This window comes from Sorex fumeus, unplaced genomic scaffold, assembly GCF_029834395.1.
Source record: "Sorex fumeus unplaced genomic scaffold, SorFum_2.1 ptg000043l, whole genome shotgun sequence".
In the NCBI taxonomy this organism is placed as follows: domain Eukaryota; kingdom Metazoa; phylum Chordata; class Mammalia; order Eulipotyphla; family Soricidae; genus Sorex; species Sorex fumeus.
In genome coordinates, this window is record NW_026606100.1 from 36,433,236 (window position 1) to 36,458,207 (window position 24,972).

The 24,972-nt window shown below is 39.8% G+C and overlaps 1 protein-coding gene across 5 annotated transcripts in view; it reads right to left on the minus strand.

The window, feature by feature from the left end:
* Window positions 1-24,972, minus strand: part of SORCS1 (sortilin related VPS10 domain containing receptor 1) — a 606,810-nt gene that overhangs the window by 207,335 nt on the left and 374,503 nt on the right. For all 5 annotated transcript variants that reach the window (XM_056120469.1, XM_056120468.1, XM_056120465.1 and 2 more), the window contains exon 4: window positions 12,486-12,644. In XM_056120469.1, the coding sequence (XP_055976444.1) occupies window positions 12,486-12,644 (159 nt within the window). The remainder of the gene's footprint in view (window positions 1-12,485; window positions 12,645-24,972) is intronic.

Below are 24,972 nucleotides of genomic sequence, written 5' to 3' on the forward strand. Positions count from 1 at the left end.
TGGTGAGAAGATAAAACTGAAACTCTCCAGATGAAGATGTGGAGAAAGGGGAAAGGGAAAATCTTAAATAAATAAACAGAGCAGGAACATTCAGGATGTGTGTGTATGGGGGTGGTGGTGTCACCGTTCTTGTTTTCCCTCAACTGAGTCAGATTTGTCCTGACTGGGATGCATAAAGAACAGTAAAATGGAAGCAGAGACTCTAACAGGCCTGGGCAAGGGAAGGAGAGAAGCAGCCCTAATAAAAGTTGCAAAGATCTAATGCAACCTGGATGTTAATGCCTGCAAGGTCAAAAGGCAACAGTACCAAGTCTGACTGTTCAGGCTTTGCTGATGAAGAGTGAGCTGGATGCTGACACATCCCTGGCTCCATCAATCTCTCTTCAGGCTGAATTGATCAAATCTGTCACTGGCCATTCCCTAACTGTCAGTGGAGTCTGTCACATGCCCTGTAGTTGGGTTTGGTTCTCTGAGACAGGCAGGTTTGGAAGATGAGACATAGGAATCTGGGGTCGCTGGACAGAAAGGGTCAGGAGGTGACAATGGGCTAGTTTGAATTGCAGACATTTCCTTGAAGCCAGGTCTGGAAATAAACAGACAACTTAGAAGAGATGATTGGCCTTGAAGGTGATAGAAAACACACAGAGAAATAAATACAAGATAAACAATTAGGAGCTCAAGTAAGAATCTCTTTCACAAGACCCTTAATATCAACACACTAATGTACAAAGAGACTAATCCAAAATAACCACAGAATCATACTTGATAATACCCCCCACCCCTTTGGTATGAAATTCATCTCTTGAAATGATTACTGCAGTATCGGGTGTCCATTAGAAAGAAGGGCTGTATGGTAGGCTGGGCAGGGAGGAGATATTTAAGTGAAAATTGAAAACAAACTGAAAATTAGAGAAAAGGTCACAATGACTTTTTAGAGAAAAATAATTTTGGAGGTGGTGCTCAGGGTTTATTTCTAGTTGCGAGCTCAGGTATCACTCCTGCCAGATGGGTGGTACTGGGGATCCAACACAGATTGGCTGTATTCGAGGCAATATCCTTACTCAGAATACTATGGCTCTGGCGCCGGAAGCTTTGATGCAAGGAGGCCTGAGGGCCAAGCAAATCAAAGTCAGGTTAGACCCTTAGCTCTTCCAATCATTTTATAAGCAACAGTGGAATTCTTTCAGTCCCATGAAGCCTCAGTTTCTCTAAATGCTAAATAACCATAAAGTTACACCCAAGGCTTGATATAAGAACAAAGTTGAGTCACCAAAGTGAAAAGCCTAGCAGGACGCTTGCTATAGAGTGTTTGATACCTCTCTCTCTCTCTCTCTCTCTCTCTCTCTCTCTCTCTCTCTCTCTGTCTCTCTCTCTCCTCCATGCCTGCTGCTTTAGCCTTAGCTGCTCACACACCCTGAGGGAGGGAGGTATGGCAGCAACAGCAGATGGAACTGCATTTTTATTCCAGACTTTCAGGAAGCAAAGAAGTGTCTGAGATCATGCTTCCAAGTCCCCCGCCTCCGAGATTGAGTATTGCTTAGCCTGGCCTTTCCTGGAACAGCTGAGGCTGTTTGGCATTGGATTGCAAGTATTTTTTTTTTCTGGAATATTTTCTCACCATGCCTATAGCTAGAGCATACAGGCAACAATCGGAGTTATGCAAATCAATAGAAAGGGCACGAGAGGGGAATGGGGGTGCATAGAAAGAGGAAAAAAAAGAGAATCCTGGAGATATATATTCAATCTTCTATACGAAGAATGTGGCTTGATAAAGGAAACTGGCAATTTTCTGAGGGTATTGATTTGGCCTATCACTTTCCAGTTATTAGATCCTGGCTTAGACATTGGAATTTTTGTAACACCAAAATATGCAACATATAATTCTTACTATCCGTGCCTCTTGGAGAGCCCAGTAAGCTACCTAGAGTATCCCACCTGCACGGCAGAGCCTGTCAAGCTCCCCGTGACTTATTCAATATGCCAAAAACAGTAACAACAAGCCTCACAATGGAGATGTTACTGGTGCCCGCTTGAGCAAATGGATGAACAATGGGAGGACAGTGCTACAGTGCTACACTGCTATAGTTTTTACTTGCAATATACTGTTACACAGTATACACACACATATATATCCATATATATGTATATATATATATATATATATATATCTCCACTGTCCTCCCGTTGTTCATTGAATTGCTCGAGCGGGCCAAGAAAATTGGTAGGAAAGTCAGCCCTACCATTGTACTATATATATATATATATATATATATACATATATATTCGGTTATATATATATTTGGTTATATATATATATATATACATGTATTCAGTTATACAATATACCGAAGATACAGTTTGGAAAAGACAATGTTTTAACATTTTCTTAAAGTATAAAAATCGCAGTTATAAATTCACAGAATGTTTCTTTTAACATAAGGCTGACTTCCTCCTCCTCAGACTACTCCCACCTGTAGCATCACCCTTGATCACAGCCATGTTTGACAAGAAATAATACAATAAAATCTTTATTTTTAGATTCCTAAGGTCAACCCTTAGAACAATGGTATCTGAATTGTTGACTCCTTTCAGCTATTTGAGATCAGGATCCATACTTTCTTATGAGGGAAAATGTCCTTCAGACTTGCACATGCTAGTGCAAGATGATGAAGATATATGTATGCATTCAGGTAACTGGGATAGCACAGAGCCCACCAAAAGTGTTGCATTACTGCACAAGAAGAATAGAACTCTATCTCAAAGCTTTAATATTCATTAAATTATTCTTGTTAGACCTCCCAAAATCTATCACTTATTTATTTATTTTATTTATTTTTTATCACTTATTTATTTAGGTGATTTTGGGGGTTAGGGGGACAGATACACTCAACTATGTTCAGATATCTCCACTCAAAGTATCGCTCCTGGCAGTGCTCAGGGGACCATATGGGATGCTGGCATCTAACCCCGGTCAAACGTGTGCAAGACAACAGCCTTACCTGCTGTACAATCTTTCTGATCCAAACATATTTATTTAAAATTGCCCATATTCCACATTCTTGCAGTTATTTCATTCAAACAATTAGAAACAGGTAAATCAGACTGTTTCATGTAGAAACTGAAAACTGATGATACAACCTGATTAAACAAGGTATCTGAGGTGAATCCAGGCCTTTCTTGTTTGCATATGATGGCATTTGAGCTTCAGAATTTGTTTTATAAACAAGCATTGGGGTTGACATTTAGCAAACTCCCTGGTTTCCACTCTAATTGTCAGTTTTGTACTTGGATACTTAAACTATTTACATATTCATGAGATTAGGAATCAGCTCTGACATTGGGAAATTTCAAGCACATGGAAATCTTGCCAAATCAACCATGGTATATAATGATCAACATATTTCTTATACATAACAGAGTGTCTTTTTCCTTAATGCAGTGCCTTTGGGAAATGTTATTGCACTAGGTAGTTATCAGTTTTCTAAGTGTTGGTGCTTGTACAGAAATCATTTGAATATCCTCAGGAGAGGTGAATTTCAAGGGGATATTTTTTTCCTTCATTTCAATATTGCCCTTTTGACATTTGACATGCTTCAAAAGCATCTATTCAAAAGCAGTAGAGACAGTGTAAAGATTAATATTTTAGAATTTAATGGTCAACTGTTATTATACCCCATATTTTCAGAGTACTTTGCATTGGTCTTTTCTTGCTCCATTCATGTTAGTTCCAAAGATGCCTTTCAGTGATTGGCCAAGAAGAGATTCAACAATGACTAGAGTGCTTATAACTCAAGTATCAGGCAAGTACCATGTGGACTACTAAATAACGCATGCTTCTACCATATCAAACTGTTTCTCTCTCAGGTCTCTAAGACACTTGCTAGCATAAGACACTAGCTAGTATAAGTGTCTTATATGCTTGCTATGTGCTGGCTATTTATTAAATATACCTACATTCTCTCAGCATCCTCAAACATATCTGTGACTCAGGCCTTGTTACCATTATTTTCACATTCATCTGGACAAAGTAAAAGTCAAATGATATCCTAGCCCCACTGGCCATATCCCAAAAGCTGGCATAGTAGAGTCTATTTTTTTTATTTGATTTGGAGTCACACCCAGTGATGTTAAGGGGTTATTTCTGAATCTGCACTCAGGAATTATTCTTCTCAATGCTTGGGGGGCCATATGGGACACCAGGAATCGAGTCTGGGTCAGCCATGTGCAAGGTAAATGCCTCCCCACTGTACTATCTCTTCAGCCCTTGCATAGAAGAATATTGATGCTTCTAAACAGCTTGTGCCATCATCCATCAGATCAGCAAGCCAGTCACCCTTGATTTTTAAAATGTTCTGCCACCATCTATTTCCTTTATCTTATTATTCCAGGAATTCCAGCTTTTTTATTTATTTAATTTTCATCAAGTGATTTTATTGTATTTTTAGCACTTGGCAAGTATACTTGTCAAAGACAGCTTGAAAGCCAATGAAGAATCATCAGCTATATTGTATAACTTGGGCTGGGAAGGAGAATGATTATACGAATTTGGTCAAGAAAATGTCATTATCAAGGACAGAGTGAATGAGAAGTCCAGTCTGATTTGCAGAGAAGGGCTAAAAAACCAGCATAAGGAAATGGGTCAGGCACATCTTGCAGTGTTCAGGGGGCACTGAAGGGGATTTTTGGAGATCAACCCAGAATGGATGGAGAAAACATAACATAAATGACTTAACTATGTCTTATGTCCCTTTAAATCATACATTAATTATTAAGAAAGTGTGGTTCTAACTGTGTTAACATTTACTCTCTTGTACATAACTATTATAACTCCACCACCAACAATGTGCCAGAGATCATCCCCCACTGCTCCATGCCACTCTGGCTCGTGCCACTTCTAGTAATGTCTTTCTTCCCTCCACCAACCTTTTCCCTGCCTTAGTATCCTCAATTCTACTGTCATAGTCCAAGGGGGGAAGGTCAGCATTCAAAGCAGTGATAATAAACAACATTCCCTTGTTAGAACCTGGTCAAGTCAAGTGAGCAAAGATTACAAAGAAGTAAATTAGACTGACTTTTAAGTTAATATAAAGATGTCTAAATAAAATGGCTAATTGGGAGAGAAGAGACAAAAGGAGAAGGGGGAGGGGAAAAGCTGAAGAGGAAGCATGCAAGAGAAAGAGAGAAAGAGAGAACATAATTAAAATTAGTATAGGCGTGCAGTGTTAGTATAGTGGGGGTCAAAGATGCACCCATAGGTGCTCAGGAACTATTCCTACCTCTGTGCTCAAGAGCTACCCTTAACCATGCCCAGGGACTATATGTTGTCCAAGGATTCACACTAGAGTAGGCTGCATGCAAGTGAAGTGCTTAACTCCTCTAATGTCTCTCTGGTCTAAAATAGTGCTTTCTTTCTTATTATGCAAGTTACTAAGTTTTTATTATATGCAATCAAGCTGTCAAAGAAATAGAAATCCAAAGGAAACAATACAGAAAATAGTAACTTTCCTTTTTAAATTTAATTGTGTGTTTGTCTGTGTTTATGTACACATGTGGTGCCAGAAATTGAACCCAGAGCCTACACATGCAGATTAAGTGCTCTATGGATGAATCACATCCTTGGCCCAAAACTGTCCTTTTCTGCCAATGTTCATGATTTCAGTTGAAATTCACCACACATTTAGAAAACAGATTCCTCCGTTTCTTATAAAAGATTCCAATGACTTATGAAAATTTAAAAACTGCCCTATGAAAACCTGCTTTCCCCTCTATTATAATAATATTTTGGTTTTTGTTTTGTGTCTTATATAAGCATTGACTACTGAAGGTGAGAGCAACTGCAAGTACTATGATTCTTCAATATCTGTCATAAGTTATGATTGTCTAGAGAATATAGATCAGGAATCCTGAAGTTCTCTCTTTGGTAGTCCTGGAAAACTGACTCCAAGAATTCAGGGAAAGTGAGGACAATATAATACTTGCACGCTGAAGAACTGTCTCTCTACAAGTGGCAGAGTACCTGACTGTCCCAAAGACCATCTGCTCCCTTACACAGACTGATCAGGGACACAACGCTTTAATATCATATAATAATTTACTATCCACTGAAATAAAATTCCCAGGAAGATCCATGAACAAGAGAAAAAACTCAAAAAAAAGGTGGGGGGGGAAGAAAAGGGAAAAGAAAAAAATGGCACTTGGGAACGAATTCAAGGTAGCAGATGAAGTTTCACTGTAATTTTCTTTTTGCAGTTATGCAGTTTTCTATTTTGAAATTTGGAGTTGCTTGTAAACTCAAAATTATACATTTCAAGCAAAGCATAATTACTTCCCTGGAAAAAAATCTGAATGAACCATGACACTGAACTTCACTATCTCTAGGGTAAAAACATCAAGCTGGAGTTTGCTGACACCCTCCATCCACCATCTCCTTATTCAAATTGGAAACTGGGGTTGGAGGGATAATACAGGGCATAAGGTGCACGCACTGCACGAAACCATCTTTGATTTGATTTTCTAGGACCACATATAGTCCTTCGAGCACTTCCAGAAGTGATCCCTGAACATAGAGTAAATCCTAAGAATTGTCTGGAGCCAGGAGTAAGCTCCAAGCAATGCCAGGAGTTCCTCACAATTCCAGGGTGGGGATTCCTGGAAACTGTTCTCTAGTTTCCCATAGCTCTGATCCAACAAATGTGCTCAATTAGATTTCTTGTGAGTCCACATAGAAACTTGTGTTCATCTACATCAATATTTCTCAAAGTGGCAGATACTGTTCCCAATTGGGATGGTGTGGGTGGCACTCGAATGACTCGAGCACTGGTAATATTCTGGAGAACAATGTGAGGCACAGTTTCTTTTTGTTTAAAGAAGGTTGATTCCTGGGGAATTCTGAGTAATTTCTTTAATTAAAAATGGGGTGGAAGGACGAATAAGGTTGGGAATCGACGTTGATTGTTTAACCTTTATCTATTTGCAATATCTTTTCACCCAAGAAATTTTTATGCAACTCTGACTATAGTTTATAGGCATATAGAATAAATGTATACATCATTTACTTTTAATAAAACATTAAAATCCAAATTATTAAGATGTTTTGTTATCTTCACATTCTGTTACTTGATTCTCCATGGGGTTATGACACACAGTTTAAGAAGCTAGGGACTTGGGGCTGGAGAATAGAGGGGTTAAAGAATTTGCCTTACATGTGGCCAGACACGGTTCAGTCCCCAGAACCACATGGTTGTCTGAAAACTGCTAGAAGGAGCAGAGAGCATCACTGGACTATTTCAGCATCCTCCATCCCCAATAAAAAAAAGTATAAATGAACTTGACTGTCCAGAGAGTGGAGAGAAACAGCACACTGTCCAGAGTGGAGAAAAGAAAAGAAAGAAACAAAACAAAACAAAATAAAACAAAAAAACCCAACAACAACAACAAAACGGCATCTGTTCCCTAAGGGAAGGACAGCAGAACCTTCTGCAGAGTTGCCTGAGGAAGGAGTCAAGTCAGTCAGGACCAAGAACCAAAATAAGTAACAGCTCCTGAGCTGTTCTGGAGATTGAGCTGCACAAGCGTTTGTTTGAGTTTGGCAACACGCTAGACTTTCCCTTTCACAAACACTCCTCCAGAGCCAGTCCCAGCCAGAGGCCCAGCGCCCAGAGCCTCAGGAGGGTTGGCAAAGTCTAGGTACATGCATGTTCGCATACTTTTCTCCTGTTTTTTTTTTCCTTTCAGAAACATCTGCGTTTTGTTTTTTCCCCTTTCAAATGTTTCCCAACACATCATGTTTAGTGAGGTGTTTAAGACAGACTGAGAGATGCTGTTGGAGGCAATGTTTTATAGCACAGTTTGTACACTAGTTTATTGCCAAATTAAAATAAAGATGGAATCTGGCAGACTTCAGCCTGCTGCTAAGTCTTTCTTGGGTGGTTTCTTGTATCGAGGCAAAGAAGTGGGAGAAACTCTCAATGAAGTGAGGAATACTATCTCCAGCCTCCTACCTGCTCAGGTTTTGAGTGGTAAGGAACAAAAGAATAAGCGGGATGGTAGCTGGGTCTATGGCTTCATTACAGAAACAGAAAGGAAAGCAGCAAGAGCAGGATGTCGGTGTTCGTACAGCAAAGTCATGGCATTCTTCCTAGTGCCCTTGGTTAATTCATTAGCTCTGTTCTGTGCAAGCTCACTGTGACTTTTTGTCACTGCAATCCCTTTGCCCATCTGCCATGAATTTTTCATAATATCTGAAACACTTATTTTTATTTTGATCAGAAATTTCACAAGCCGGAGTTATATTGCAGGGGGTAAGGCATTTCATTTTTATGTAGGAGACCCAGGTGCCATCCGTGGAACCCCATAGAGTTTCCCGAGACCACCAGCAGTGATCTTTGAGCTCTGAGCCAGAAGAAAACCCTGAGCATCACTTGGTGTGGACCAACCTCCACCCCCCCAAAAAGGAAATTCCATTCTACAGTTATAACCAGACTTTCAGTACTTCAAAAGGGGATAGGTAATTCCAGAGTCATCTGGAGTCCGGAAGGTCCACTCAAGAAAGCTTTCTCGTCTGTTTCCTTTATTTTGGAGCCACAGCTTGGTGGCTGCTTAAGGACTTCCTTGAATTAGAGTGTGGGGATTGCTTCTGAAGATACTCTGCGGGCCATGAGGTGTTAGGAATTGAATCCAGGCTGCACTCAGCCTGTTGAATGATCTCTCTTGCCAATTCAAGGATGTTTTTAACTTCCTGGCAAATACCTCCATATTGAACATCAAACATATAATTCTCCCTCTAATATCTAAGACATCAAAACATCCTGTTTTTCAGATTCTGAGGGCATTTAATCATACACATTTCTTCCTGGTTAAAAGCTTTAAAAAATTAAAATATGTTTTTTTACAGAATGGATGATGGTCAGTAAAATTATCTGCTTATCAAAAGGACAATCTGCTTAACAAAACCTTTGTAATACCCTAAATGTTCACACCAAAACACTACTACAGTGGGTTCAGACTTTTACTTCAGATAAAATGCAGTCAGAGCAAAACGCTGCAGCCCAGAAGGACTCTGTCCAACAAGTCAGCGATGTAGACTAAGGGCCCTAAGGACCTCATTCACTGAAGGAGAGAAAAAGCCATCTCAGGGAAATGCGAAAAATGAAGGAAGATGCTATGCATTCAACAGAAAGTCTGACACATAAGCCTGAAAAGTGAAAGTACAGCAGACAAGGAAAGAGAAGGACTTGGTGTGTGGGAGAGTACTGAGTGCTGCCTCTTGAACAAGCCACTTTGTAAGAGGCAGCATATTCTGCCTGAGGATTCTGCTCACCAGACGTTTGAGCAAATGAGCATCCCAAAGAGTATGCTTGATACTAAGGCAAAGATCTTCCCTGGAAATCCTACAACAGCAGCAGCAGCAACAACAGCAGTCATAGCTGTCACCAAAAAAACTGATGAACAATACTTATATAAAAATATAAATTGTCTGCTCTTCCTGGACAAATATAGTCATTCACCCACCAACACCAGCACGGGGCCCTCCTGGGGGATTCACTGCTGCATCTCATCAGTGCTAAGAGCTCCATGAGTTGGAAGCGCTTACCAGCTATTATTTCCATTTGAGTGGCCACAGACTTGCTCCTTATCCATGACTTCAAGCCAACAGCAACATCCAATGACTCACCTGAGAGCTGTAGCCTGCCCCCAGTTCAGCTCATGTACCATTCCTGTCTTTGTGAAGCATGGAATGCCCAGTCCTTTGACCCAACCCCTAGAGCAGACTAAGTGTGCTATCTCTCCATTCTCACATGTCCCAGGGCTTCTCCCCCTTCATTATTTCTAGAAGAAACAGAGATTAAGTAACTGAGGGCTGTTCGGCAGGTCATCTCCAGTTAATCACCAAATTTCACTTTGATGATTAACTGGAGTTAAATTTGGTGATTAACTAAAATTAATCACCAAATTTAACTGTTCCTTAGTCACAAAAGACAATTTTTTTTCTTTTTAGTGTAACCAGGACTATTGTTGTAGCATCCTGACTGCTATTCTTCAGGATTTTGACTTTATAATACTATGATTCAGCTTTTTTGATCAGAGTAAACTTGCTCATCTGCCCCTTCAAACACACTATTTCATAGGCCAAACTTTTCAAGGTTTCCTAATTAGAAACGGACTTATTTGTCTGAATCCAATAGTTAAAACAGAAAAAAAGCCTAAAATAAAAATCAAGATTAATTTCCAAAAGTACATAAAATAAAATTAGTCATACCAAATTTCAGCTTCATCCTGAGGAATTAACTCTAGAAATTAGAGATTGGTTGTTTCTAAATGTATGACACTTCTATTGGATAAAATGTTCCCTCCTGGTTTAAGAAGATATTCATGAGTCAAAGCGCATGTGCATGCTTAAAGCCCTAAGTATGACTCTTAGTCCTAAATGTCCTAACCCCTGGAACCACACAGATGGCCCTGGTAGTCCCCAAGATTTCCATGCGGAGATAGAATCATGTCTGGCATCTCTAGGCGCCAGGATCAAGCCACCAGATTGTATCACCAGGAGTGCTCCCTAAGTCCTAGGCTCAAAGCACAACCTTAGTGATACATAAAATGTGCCCCCAAGTGACAAAGATATAGCAATTTCTTAATAGTTCAGATGAAATGATTTCAGAACCCCCCATCTTCCAAGCTTGTGCTGCAAAGTTCACATAATCTGAGTATCTGCTGTGTATAAATCATGGCATGCCTTTCAAGGCCCTCTTATTTTGGCAAACTCACATGCATTTTCCTCTTCTCCTTAAATGGGTTAAAACCTCTTCCCGTAGTCTTCTATTTCAACTATGGAACATGCAAAGAGTACATAAAGCATGCAGAATGTAATGTTTTCCCCCAAATTTCACTGAGAGTAAATTTACAATTATAATTAGCCACAGAGCATATTTTAATGCAATAGAAAGTCAGCCTTAAGTACTGCCCCCATAAGCAGTCTGAGGTGGGATCACCACCCAGATGTGCTAACTCATCCAAGGTCATTGGCTTAGCTGCAGTGCTCATGGGAGATGTGCTAGGACATGAAGGGCTGCATTTTGAACATTTTTTCCTAGAGATGCCTCGTTTTCATTCAGTCAGGTAAATCTGGCCCTTGATGTGCCTGTGGCATGAGAGGGGAAGTTAGCCAACTGTCAAAACTAAATACAATAACCAGCAGATTAAATGAGTAAAACTCTGTGTCCTGGCCGCTCCATTCTCTCCACTGCTAACTGCACCATCCTGGACCAGATGCACTGTGGCTGGACTCCAGGAATGAAATTGTACATTCTGCTGAAAGGGTAGCCAGGCTGATGAAGAGGAAAAAAATACTAATTGTAAATCTTCTCTATTTTTAGATTTAATGTGAGTTTTCTTTGTCAGTAAGGGCAACATGAATAAAACTCCCATCTTAGGGATTTTAATTTGTTTCCTACAAAAAGCTACTATCAGTGAAGACCTTAGAAAGTGACTTAAAATGTTTTCTTCATACAAGACGAACTGCATGTAGTTACACAGAACCAGACTGATAAAGTCCTAGAATATCTACCACCCTCACATAAGCCCAGCCTATCTTTAAATATATCAGAATTATCAGAATTTATCAGAACTTCTGAATTATGCATTTCCATAAATTCACTTTAACAAAGCATTTCAATATTTTTCCTAGTTTCCTTTTGGCTTTTAGAGACTTTCCCCACATTTCTCCTTGGGTATATTTTCTTTTAATTTACATTTAGTGTTAATGGTTGCTATCAGCTTTATTGATATTCTAATTGATTATCTAAGTTCCTAAAAAAGAAGAGTTTAAAAATTGAATACCATAATTGTATAGAGTATGTGATAAAATATACAGTAAGATATCTATAAGATGCACAGAAAAGTAAATTTACATATAAGTATATACTCATATTCCCATAACAACATAACTTCATGTAATTCTTCCTAAGAAGTGAATTTCCCTTTTAATCTTTACACCAAGAGAAAAGTTCAGAGGTTACCTAAGTACCTCATTTTAGCTATATACTTTATTCATTATTACTCCTTTGGCCATTTCCCTCACTGTTTTTGCAAGTCATTATTTACCAGTTAGCCTTTTCAGAACCTCTTTTCCTTTTAAAGAGTATTAGACAAACCATGCAGCCTTTAACCAGAAAAAAAAATTCTACATAGAAAAAGGACTGTCTAAAATTCCCTGCTGTCAGCGTTTCCTAAGGCCTATAACATCTCGATGAAGACATTGTTCCTCCATAATATCTTCCTTTGTGCCTACTTTTCCCTGTACATGTTGTTTTATATGTTTCAACTTCTCCAGCCAGTAGAGATACTCCTTTCTGGCACGTACCCTCACCTCACTGGCACTGAGCTTGGGTCACTGCAGAGAATAAAATGATCATTGTGACATGATTAACTAGTGTTCCTTTCCCCAGAGAGCCATGCGACACTGTCTCAAATAAGAAAATCATACCCACCTTTTGGTCTTGGCTGTATGCCAGAATCCAGTCCTCTTGCTTTGGGTGAAAAAGCAAGCTCTGAATGTAGAAGTTGAGTCGGTATTTCTGATAGGTCGCCCCTTCATCTGAGCTGATTAGCAAACTGCTCTCAATCTCTGGGTCAGTCAGTAGCATAATCTGTAGCAAGGAATTGTTGGGGGAAAGAAAGTGATAGAAAGTTAAATTCACGAATGCATAGACCTTGAAAACAAGCGAAAATGTACAAAAATAAAGAAACAAGGATTGACAAAGACTGCTTGGCCAAGCTGGGCCCTTGAGTCTATCACATTCATTAATTCACCCTAGAGCAATGTCATGGAATTGTTTTCACTAAAAACATAAAATGGATTATACAGGCTGAAAGGAGATGACTGGAAAGATAGGTGTTCTTTTTCTTCTCTTCTAGATGGTTCCTTACCAACCAGCATGGTTACTTCCTTGATCCAAATTATTACCCACTACCTCTCTAATCTTGACAATTCTTTAGGACTCTCCATTTAGGGAAACTATTTTAGCAAAACTAATCAAGCTCCTTTGTAGGAGAAATAGGAAGAGAAAGAAGATGGATCCATTGCCTTGTCTCTTCTGGCATAAACCCCTTGATCACATCACAATAAACCATGTCATCCTACAGGAGCCCAGCAGATATTGATGTTCTATCAATTTGTGAAAAACAAGTGCATGAATGGAAAGTGTTTTCTGAGCAGTCAGGTTAGAGCTAGAATGATGCTCTGAACAGTCTGAGCAGCAAAGTTGCTCTACTCCATCGTTAGTCTAATGACACAAGAATACGTGATACCTATGTAAAAATCCACAGCTTTGGGTACTTCACAGTCTCTCCTCAGGCTTGTTAATCTCAGGCAGAGAAGTGTGAACAATCCACCTTGGGAATGAGATGGAGGAGCTGCCTGGCAACTGGGTTTTGATTCACTTCTGTGATGCCTCTAGGAATGTGAGATAAACTAGCTTATTCCCCACTCTCTGCAGGTCTCTCTTCACTTAGTCAAAGTTCACCCTTAATGTCTCCAGACATGTGGTCTTCAGACTATCACTAACTTCTCTCCCCCTTCCATGGATTAATTGGAGCTTACTGAGTTTAGACGGGAGACACATGAAGGATGTACTTAATGCGTATGAAGAAAACTTGCTGCAGCCCAGGGGTATCAAGATTACCAGCCGAGGACACAGTTCCAGGAAAAGAAGAGAGTGGCAGGAAACAGAGAGCTATGTCAGGAAAGAGTGGAGCGCATGGCTGGCATGGAACTTTCTCAAGCACTTGGCGGCAATCATATTCAAACCTTGGAATAGTTAGTGTCATCCTCAGAAGTGGCGTCCTGTCACAGCCAAGAGCACCTGAGGAGTGCATTTCTGACACTTTCAGCCTGAACCGTGATGATATTATCCAGGATGGATTTAAGGCTCCTTGCTGTTCTTTATAAACCTCTCCTTCTCAACAAGGAGAAAAGGGAAGTGGAGGAGTGACGGGGAAACTCAGCTGTCAGCTCGCACCAGACGACAGAGAGAACACGCAGAACTGGAGACTAACTGCCTGGTAACCTATGTTTCAGCGAGGCCACCGCCAACCATAAATTCTGACTAAGCTATGTATTTCTTTGTCTCCTGCTGCAAGCAGACAGTATTTCTTAATTGGAAGGCTGACACACAGCCGTCAGGTAATCCTCTAAGTACAAACTCAAGCAGCTTCATTAAAATCTATTGTATGTATTAAGCAAGAGCTGTCAGATGACTTGGAAATTCACAAGAATATCTCCAGGTGGTTTTCTCTTTACTGGCACATATTAAAGCTGTTGTTTTCCCACTAACAAAAATGTCATCAAATGATCACACTGCTTTGTGTCTCCAACTGCAATTAACAATAATCTATAACAACCTTTGTACACTATTGCCGAAGGTAATTTCCATGATGATAGGCAAAGGGTATGATTTTACAGAACATCTATTATCTCAGGCAAGGCACTTCCTCCACCTATTTATTTTTCTATTTCCCTATTAACCAGACTCTGCTCTGCTCTCACCCACTGCTGCTTCTGGCAGATGACTTTGTCAAAATAAAAACAGTGGCCTTCTATGATGCCCCCGAATCCAACTGAGTTTTATTTATCATTTGCTTAAAATATCCTTGGGATCTGTATTGGAAAGTTACAATTCAGGGAGTGCTGGATCAGAGGGTGGATGGACAGCTCTAATAACACAAATGATTTGAAACACAGAGATGCTAAATATTTTATTTATAAAGCTCCTGAATTCCTTGGCTTTTCTTCAGTCTTATTGAACATGTAGATGAGAAACATTCCTTTTCTATTCAGTTCTTATTTGACGATATGTATTTGGGAATGTGACACTTTGGACATGGGGGGAAGATGTCAAAAAACATCTGCCATGGGTCTTATAGGAGGTCTTGTCCATAGTGAATAAACCTCTGTAGCTTCTCACTCAAATTTTGACTGGGATCCATTCAAAACAAATAGATAGACTTAGACACTTTCTGTTTAGTCATTCTTTTATCATATAAACAACTTTGTAACTCCACAAGCAGACTTTAAAAAATATAGAAATGAAGATTTTGCAGGGCCAGAGGAGTACTCCAGAAGTTCAGATTATTACCTGGCATTCAGTAAACCCTGCTCTGATTCCATGTACCCCACATGGAGCCCTTAGCACCACAGAAGTGATCTCTGAGCACCAAATCAGGGGTAAGTTCTGAGCCCAGCTAGCTGTGGTCCAACTTTCTCCCCAAATAAACTGTTCATGACCCTATGTCTTTCACAAGCTAAATTATACTTGTGCTTTTATTTACTTTTATTCACAACTAGACATTATATCACAGATTCATCTTCTTTCTGAATTTTTTTAATATAATATCATGACATATCCATTTTCAGCTAAACCAGAAGCACACAATTTTGTATATACACAGTAATATGATACTGTGAACACCGTATTCTGATTACTTAATTTCTACTTTTAACAACCAGGTTACAATTGGTACAGTGGCTGAACCACAGTAAATACATAATGAATTATTGTTAACTTAGTAAGTGTAATTTTATCCTTTCTGCCTTCAAATTCAAAATGTTTAGTGATTTTATCAACAAAAGAATAAATAAAAATCATATGATCATATCAATAGATGCAGAGAAAACATTTGACAAGATACAGCACCCATTTATGATGAAAACCCTAGCCAAAATCGGGATAGAGGGGACTTTCCTCAATATAGTTAAAGCCATCTGCCACAAGCCTACAGCAAGCATCGTCCTCAATGGCAAAAAACTGAGAGTCTTCCCTCTAAGATCAGGGACGAGACAAGGATGTCCACTCTCTCCACTGCTGTTCAATATAGTACTGGAAGTACTTGCAATAGCGATTAGGCAAGAAAAAGATACTAGGGGCATCCAGGTAGGGAAGGAAGAAATCAAGCTCTCACTATTCGCAGATGATATGATACAATACTTAGAGAATCCTAAAACCTCTACCTAAAAACTTCTAGAAACAATAGGCTTGTATAGTAAAGTTGCAGGCTATAAAATCAATACCCAAAAGTCCATGGCTTTCCTAAATGCAAATAGTGAAAGGGAAGGAAGTGACATAAAGAAAACAATCCCATTTACAATTGTGCCCCAGAAAATCAAGTACCTAGGAATCAGCTTAACTAAGGAAGTAAAGGACCTGTACAAAGAAAACTAAAAAAAGCTACTTCAGGAAATAAAAGATGATACGAGGAAATGGAAAAAATATCCCCTGTTCATGGATCAGAAGAATTAACATTGTCAAAGTGGCAATACTTCCCAAAGTACTGTATAAATTCATTGCAATCCCTATTAGGATACCCATGACATTCTTCGAAGAAGTGGAGCAAACACTCCTGATATTTATATGGAACAATAAACCCCCACGAATAGCTAAAGCAATTCTTGGGAAAAAGAAAATGGGAGGAATCAACCTCCCTAACTTCAAACTCTACTACAAGGCAGTAATAATTAAAACAGCATGGTACTAGAACAAAGGCAGAGCTGTAGACCAATGGAACAGGGTTGAATATACTGACATCTCCCCCCAAGCATACAAGCATCTAATCTTTGATAAGGGGGCAAGAAAAGTGAAGTGGAGCAAGGAAAGCCTCTTTAACAAATTGTGCTTGCAAAACTGGACGGTTACAAGCAAAAAAAAATGGGCTCAGATCTCTGCCTAACACCATGTAAAAAAGTAAGATCAAAATGGATGAAAGACCTCAAAATCAGACCAGAATCCATAAGGTACATTGAGGAAAAAGTTGGCAAAACCCTCCATGACATAGAAGCTAATGGTGTCTTCAAAGATGTCACACCACTGGCCAAGCAAGTGAAAACAGAGATAGACAAATGGTACTATCTTAAACTAAGAAGCTTCTGAACCTCAAAAAAACAGTGACTAAAATACAAAGACAGTCTACAGAATGGGAAAGGATATTCGCCAAATACACATCCGATAAGGGGTTAATGTCAAGGATATACAAATTACTGGTTGAATTCCACAAAAAGAAAACATTCAATCCCATCAAAAATGGGGAGATGAAATGAATAGAAACTTTCACAAAGAAGAAATCCGAATGTCTAAAAGGCACATGAGAAAATGCTCCACATCATTAATCATCAGGGAAATGCAGATCAAAACCACAATGAGATATCATTTCACACCACAAAGTCTGGCCCATATCCACAAGAACAAAAGCAACCGGTGCTGGCACGGACATGGCGAGAAAGGGACACTCCTTCACTGCTGGTGGGAATGCTGACTGGTTCAGCCCTTTTGGAAAACAGTATGGACGATCCTCAAAAAATTAGAAATTGAGCTCCCATATGACCCAGCAATACCACTCCTGGGACTATATCCCAGAGAGACAAAAATGTATAGTCGAAGTGACATCTGAAATTGTTTGTTCATTGCAGCACTCTTTACAATAGCCAGAATCTGGAATAAACCTGAATGCCCAGAACAGATGACTGGTTAAATAAACTTTGGTACATTTACACAATGGAGTACTATGTAGCTGTTAGAAAAGATGAAATCATGAAATTTACATACAAGTGGTACAACATGGAAAGTATCATGCTAAGCGAAATGAGTCAGAAAGAGAGGGATAGACATAGAAAGATTGCATTCATCTGGGGAATATAAAGTAACAAAATAGGAGACTAAAACCCAAGAACGGCCTAGATTAGTACCAGGAATTTTACTCCATGGCTTGGAGGTCAACCACACATGTTAGGGGAAAAGGGAGCTCAGAGAGAGAAGGGAACACCAAATAAAGGGTGTTGGGAGGATCCTCCCAGGATGGTAGAAGCATGCTGAAAGTAGACTATAGACCAAACATGATTGTTACCCATTGCCTCTTTTGCAAACCTCAACACCCAATAAGAGAGAGAGAACAAAAGGGAATGCCCTGCCACAGAGGCAGGATGGGATGGGGGGGTTGGGGGGGGGAGGTGAGAGGGATGCTGGGATCCGTGGTGGTGGGAAATGGGCACTGGTGGAGGGATGGGTATTTGATCATTGTATAATTGAAACCCAAGCACAAAAATTTGTAAGTTTAGATCTGTACCTCATGATGTCTAACTAATAAAAAATTTAAAAAAAGAAAAATAAAAAAATATTTAGTGATTTTATTTCAAATGTACAGACTTATTCTTTCATATTTGTGGTTATTAGAAAAAAACTATTAAGTCATTAAAGATGTATGTGCACATGTCCGTGAGTGTGCACATGTGTGTATGTGTGTGCCTACATACACATGTGTATGTGTGTGGTGCTGAGGATATAAACTATGGAATTCACATGTGTACGAGTATCAAGGAGTCACATCCCTGGCTCTAGTCACTATAGAATTTAAGTGAGACTAAATAGAGAAGTTTACCCTGCTTAGGAGAAAATGCATCACTGTCACTGTCCTCCCATTGTTCATCGATTTGCTTGAGTGGGCCAAGTAATGTTTCCATTGGAGACTTTGTTGTTACTGTGTTTGGCATATCGAATACATCACGGGTAGCTTGCCAAGCTCTGCCTTGTGGGGGAGATACTCTCGGTAGCTTGCCGGGCTCTCCAAGAGGGGCGGGGAAATCAAACTCAGGTCGGCCATGTTGGCTGCGTTCAAGGCAAACGCCCTACCGCTGTGCTATCGCTTCAGCCCACTGTAATTAATGTAAGCCAATATTTAGGTGCAGATGATGCCATTTATAAATAAGTCCAATCTTCTTAAGAATGTACTATAAGAGTGGAGAGGAGTACAGTGGTGAGGAGCACAGGTTTTGCATGTACAGGACCTAGTTCCATCCCTAGCATTGCATGGTCCCCTGAGTACCAGAAGTACAGGCTGGTGTTGCCCAGTACTATGACACTGCAGCTCTGCAGCCTTGGCTCTAATACTGAACAATTCCCCCACACCACCTGATACTGCTCCACAGGAACTGATTCCCCTCTGCATATTGGGATTTGGCCTGTTCTGAATGACAGAATTTTTTTAAATAAGGCATACATTCAAGTTCTGCACAATTTCCAAAGTGAGTGCTCTAAATAGAAGCATCATTGGCTAGTCTGACATAGGGCCTGGTCCATACATCTTTTTAAAGAACAAATGCATGGATCTTCTTCATCCTTGCTTTCTTCTGGATGGAGTCCCTGAACCTCTGCAGTGTTGGTTTTTTTTTTTTTTTTTGGAGGATACTGGTCTGCTTGCAAAACTGAAGAGCAAGAGGGAGATTTCTTTTCACAGAAAGTCACAATTCTCTGTTCAAATCAACCCTCCTGTGATTAGAATCCATTTATTTATGCCTTGCAGGGTGTGCAGATGCAGCATTGATAAAATCTGCAGATGAAACCATTTCCATAGGAAGTCAATAACGGGGACACAGGTTCCCACCACCCAAATCTCAGCACTCACTATCATCCACCATGGGAGATGGAAGAAGCTTTCTTTGCTTTTGCTAGAGATGACAAATGGACATGAAATGAAATATATAGATTTCAAATACATCACTTCTGCATGTTTTAATTATGAGTCCTAACAGGTTAGTGTCATCAAATTTTAAACACATAGGGTTGACAAGATAGTTCAGCAAGTAGGGTGCTTGCCTTGCACATGACTGACCCAGGTTCAATCACTGACATCCCATATAATCCAACAAGCCCCATCAGGAGTGATACCTTGAGCAAGCACAGGGAACCCTTTGAATGTACTCCAAAAGCAAATAAAACAACAACAACAACAACAACAACAGCAAAAGCTGTTGAAAAATAATAGTTGGTAAGTTAATGATCCTTCAAGCTGTCTAGTGAGGATACTTCTCACAGAGAAACATTATTGCTATTTAATTGTACAGATTTGTTTCCTAGGTATGTATGTTATTCTTAGAACTCCTTTACCTATCTTTAAGGTGGGTTGGCGCTAAATAAAAGGCAGCTTTACTATCTCAAGGCATCTACTTTTTTTTCAAAGGTATTTTGGTCTTAAAAAAAAACATTTATTTTTTGTCTTATTTATTATTTATTTGCTCATTTGCCTTCTCCTTTTCATTCCCAGACTCATAACAATAAGAAGTAGTGTACTGAGAATATCTTCTTTATTCATTGCAAATCAGTCCAGATGCCAAAATAATGTATTATAAATACTTTCTATGATTATAATAGTGATGTCAAAGAAAAATAGCAACGGTAGCAACTGGGCGATACTGTTGTCCATTCACTTAATGAAAACAGATATGTATCTATAAACAGTATGAGAGTGTCATTACAACCCTTTTGCGTATTTTCCTTTTTCAGCAAAATAAGCAAAGTCCATTCAGTGCCAGTCAGTAATCTGCTAACTAATGTGTGTGGAAAAGCTGTTATTCCCACAGTTAGATAAGCATTTATCTTATCTAGATGAACTGATAGTGAGAATATTGGATGGTAACTAGAGAACAATAGTGGGAAAGTTATACAGGATCCCAAAATTACCCATGAAAATATAATTACTGCAGTAAAGACAATAGTGAGAAAAGGAGAGGAAAGTGATTACATAGGAAAATGTTTGATCATGAATAAGCTAGTAGAAAACGTCTATGGAAAGACAACCCCTTATGTAGTTTGTTCTGAGTCTCACCTCAACACACAAATTCAGTGAAGCACATTCAATACACAAACCATGTTCATTAACACAAAACTGTTGCGAATTTTAAATTTTAAAGAAAGCGTTAGGGGCTTGATAGATGGCACAACAGGCTGGGTAGATGGTACAGCAGGCAAGGGACTTTCCTTGATATGGTTGAACCACATTCAACCCCCAGAACCGTCATGGTCTCCCAAGCACCGCTAGGAGTAAACCATGACCAGAAAGCCATGGGTAAGTCTTGAGTACCACATGGTGTGGCCCCCTAAAAATGAAGCAAAATTTAAAAAGCCTCAAAACTCCTCCTTATTGTGCCAAACACAAAATCATACATTTTTTTCTGCAGTGGAGGGGAGAGTTTCCAAGGAGTGTATAAGTAAGTAAGTAAGTAAGTAAAGGTCGATTTGCTCGAGCGGGCCCAGTAACGTCTTCATTGGAGACTTTGTTGTTACTGTGTTTGGCATATCAAATACGTCACGAGGAGCTTGCCGGCTGTGCCGTGTGGGCGAAATACTCTCGGTAGCTTGTCGGGCTCTCCGAGAGGGGTTGAGGAATCGAACTCGGGTCGGCCATGTTGGCTGCATGCAAGGCAAACGCCCTACTGCTGTGCTATCGCTCCATTCCTCACATGTTTCTTGATAGTTTTACAAAACTGAATGATCGTTTATTCGAAACTGTACTTATTAACTCTCTAGAATATGCAGAATGAAAAGAAGATTCCTCAGGAATAACACAATATGAGTTTTACTTATTGGAAGGTAATTTTTAAAAGTTTACAGAAGACTTCATATTTTTGTTGAATTACCGAATACAACTATTTGCTTTGAGCCAACTAATTTCAAACTTATTCTGTGAGATTCTGCTTCTGTTACTGTAGATGGCACTGACTATCCACTAAGGAAACATTTATACATGTGTTTGGGTGGGTTGATCTCTAGGGTTCCTCTTTACTTCTTTGTTGGGATTAGCTGTTCCATATACCTGAATTTCTGTGCTCTTGGTCCTAAGGATCTGAGAGTTTGTCTTTATTCTAGCACCACGCTGTCTTGATTAATCCAGTTTTGAAGTATAATTTAGAGTTGCTAAAATCTTAAAGTTGTAATTTAACATTGATTTTTTTTGTATTCTGGTAAATGTACTTTTAAAAAATTTTTATTAGTGAAACACCATAAGATACAGTTATAGACTTACAAATTTTTGTGCTTGGGTTTCAATTATACAATGATCTAGTACCCATCTCTCCACCAGTGTCCATTTTCCACCACCACTGATCCCAGTATCCATCCCACTCCCCATTTCCCATCCCACCCACCCTGTCTCTGTGGCAGGGCATTCCATTTTGTTCTCTCTCTCTCTCTCTCTCTCTCTCTCTCTCTCTCTCTCTCTCTCCTTTTGGGTGCTGTGGTTTGCAAAAAAAGGCATTAAGTGGCAATCATGTTTAGTCTATAGTCTACTTTCAGCATGCATCTCCCATCCTGGGAGGATCCTACCAACACCCTTTATATGGGCCTCCCATATAAATCTGAACTGACTCTCTGACTATCTGACTATCTGAGCTGACTTTTCTCCTAGCATGTGCGGCTGGCCTCCCAGCCATGGAGTGAACCTAATGGTACTTATCTCAGCTATTCTTGGGTGTTAGTCTTCTATTTTGTTACTTTATGTTTCCCAGATGAATGCAATCTTTCTATGTCTGTCCCTCTATTTCTGACTCATTTTTACTTTCCATGGAGTACCACTTGTATGTAAATTTTCATGACTTCATCTTTTCTAACAGCTACATAGTTTCCCCATTGTGTAGATGTAATAAAGTTTCTTTAACCAGTCATCAGTTCTCAGGCACTCAGGTTTTTTCCATATTCTAGCTATTGTAAAGAGTGCTGCAAAGAACAAACAAGTGCTGATGTCACTTTGACTATACTTTTTTGCCTCTCTGGGATATATTCCCAGGAGTGGTATTGCTGGGTCAAATGGGAACTCAATTTCTAATTCTTTGAGAATTGTTCATACTGTTTTCCAAAAGGGTTGAACCAGTCAGCATTCCCACCAGCAGTGAAGGAGGGTCCCATTCTCGCCACATATACACCAACACTGGTTGCTTTTGTTCTTTTGGATGTGGGCCAGTCTCTGTGGTGTGAGATGATATCTCATTGTTGTTTCAATCTGCATCTCCCTGATGATAAATGATGTAGAGCATTTTCTGGAACAAAGGCAGAGCTGCAGACGAATGGAACAACGTTGAATATACTGACATCTCTCCCCAAACATATGGTCACCTAATCTTTGACAAGGGAGCAAGAAATGTGAAATGGAGCAAGGAAAGCCTCTTTAACAAATTGTGCTGGAAAAACTGGACGGCAAAAAAAAAAAAATGGGCTCAGATCTTTGCCTAACACCATGTACAAATGTAAGATCAAAATGGATGAAAGACCTCAACATCAGACCAGAATCCATAAGGTACATTGAAGACAAATTTGGCAAAACTCTCCATGACAGTGAAGCTCATGATATCGTCAAAGATGTCATGTCACGGGCCAAGCAAGTGAAAACAGAGATAGACAAATGGGACTATCTTAAACTAAGAAGCTTCTGCACCTCAAAAGAAACAGGGACCAAGATACAAAGACAATCTACAGAATGGGAAAGGATATTCTCCAAATATACATCCGACAAGGGGTTGATATCAAGGATATACAAAGTACTGGTTGAACTCCACAAGAAGAAATCATCCAACCCCATCAAAAAGTGGGGCAATGAAATGAACAGAGTCTTTCTCAAAGAAGAAATCCGAATGGCTAAAAGACACATAAGAACATTGAGAAAACTTTTAAGTTGAGAAAAATCCTCCCATGATTTTTCTAAAATTGCTTTGTCTATTCAGAGGAGAAGCGTTATTACTAACTATAAAACTAAACAGCATTTGCTCTATTTTTTAAAGAGTTGTTATAGTTTTATTTATATTGTTATCCATCTCGATTTTTAAGTTTACCCCCAAGTATCTGAATTTTTGAGACACAATTGTGAACTGGATTAAAAAAATACTCTCTTCTATTACATTGCTTGCATAAAGCAATGTCATTGATTTCTGCAAATTAATTGTGCTGCCTGCCATGTTACTATACAAATAATTTTATTTTCTCTGACTCTTCGGGGTTTCCTAAGGAGTTTTACTTTCTCTGATTATTTAGCATTTTCTTAGTAAAGCAGCACGTCATTGGAAAATAGTGGGAAAAGCTATTCCATGTCTGTATAAGATTACTAGGGAATTCTTCCAAATCATAAAGAAGACCTATTTCCAATCATTTATAAGATCTTACAGAAAATCAGAGAAACAGGAATGCTCCTAACAATTTCTATGAAAAAAACATACAAAGATACAACTCAATAAGAAAATTATAGATTATAGCCCTGATTCATATAAAGATCCTCATCAACATATTATCAAATAAAATCCTACAATGTATCAAAAATTCATATAGCATGTACAAGTAAGATTTATTCCAATGATGAAAATATAGCTTAATATATACAAGTCAGTTAACAAAATATAATGTTAATATACCAAAAAATAAAATACCAAAAAAACTAAAAAAGCTATAATCATATCAATAGATGCAGAACACAGTATGTGACAAGAAAAAATACTCACTCTTCATTTTCAAAAAGAGCTATCAGGTTCCTCTCTGGGCACGCGCAGCTAGAAACAGCCCCAAGACAGCCGGTTTTCAACCCCTGATCTGCGTGGGATGGGCACAGAGGCCCAGCTCTGGGCAACAAAGCTGAGCGGCTCCAATTCCAACAGGTACAGTCCGCCCCCAAGGGCCTGGGTTCCTCTCTGGGCACGCGCAGCTAGAAACAGCCCCTAGACAGCCGGTTTTCAACCCCTGATCCGTGTGGGACGGGCACAGAGGCCCAGCTCTGGGCAACAAAGCTGAGCGGCTCCAATTCCAACAGGTACAGTCCGCCCCCAAGGGCCTGGGTTCCTCTCTGGGCACGCGCAGCTAGAAACAGCCCCTAGACAGCCGGTTTTCAACCCCTGATCCGTGTGGGACGGGCACAGAGGCCCAGCTCTGGGCAACAAAGCTGAGCGGCTCCAATTCCAACAGGTACAGTCCGCCCCCAAGGGCCTGGGTTCCTCTCTGGGCACGCGCAGCTAGAAACAGCCCCTAGACAGCCGGTTTTCAACCCCTGATCCGTGTGGGACGGGCACAGAGGCCCAGCTCTGGGCAACAAAGCTGAACGGCTCCAATTCCAACAGGTACAGCCCGCCCCCAAGGGCCTGGGTTCCTCTCTGGGCACGCGCAGCTAGAAACAGCCCCTAGA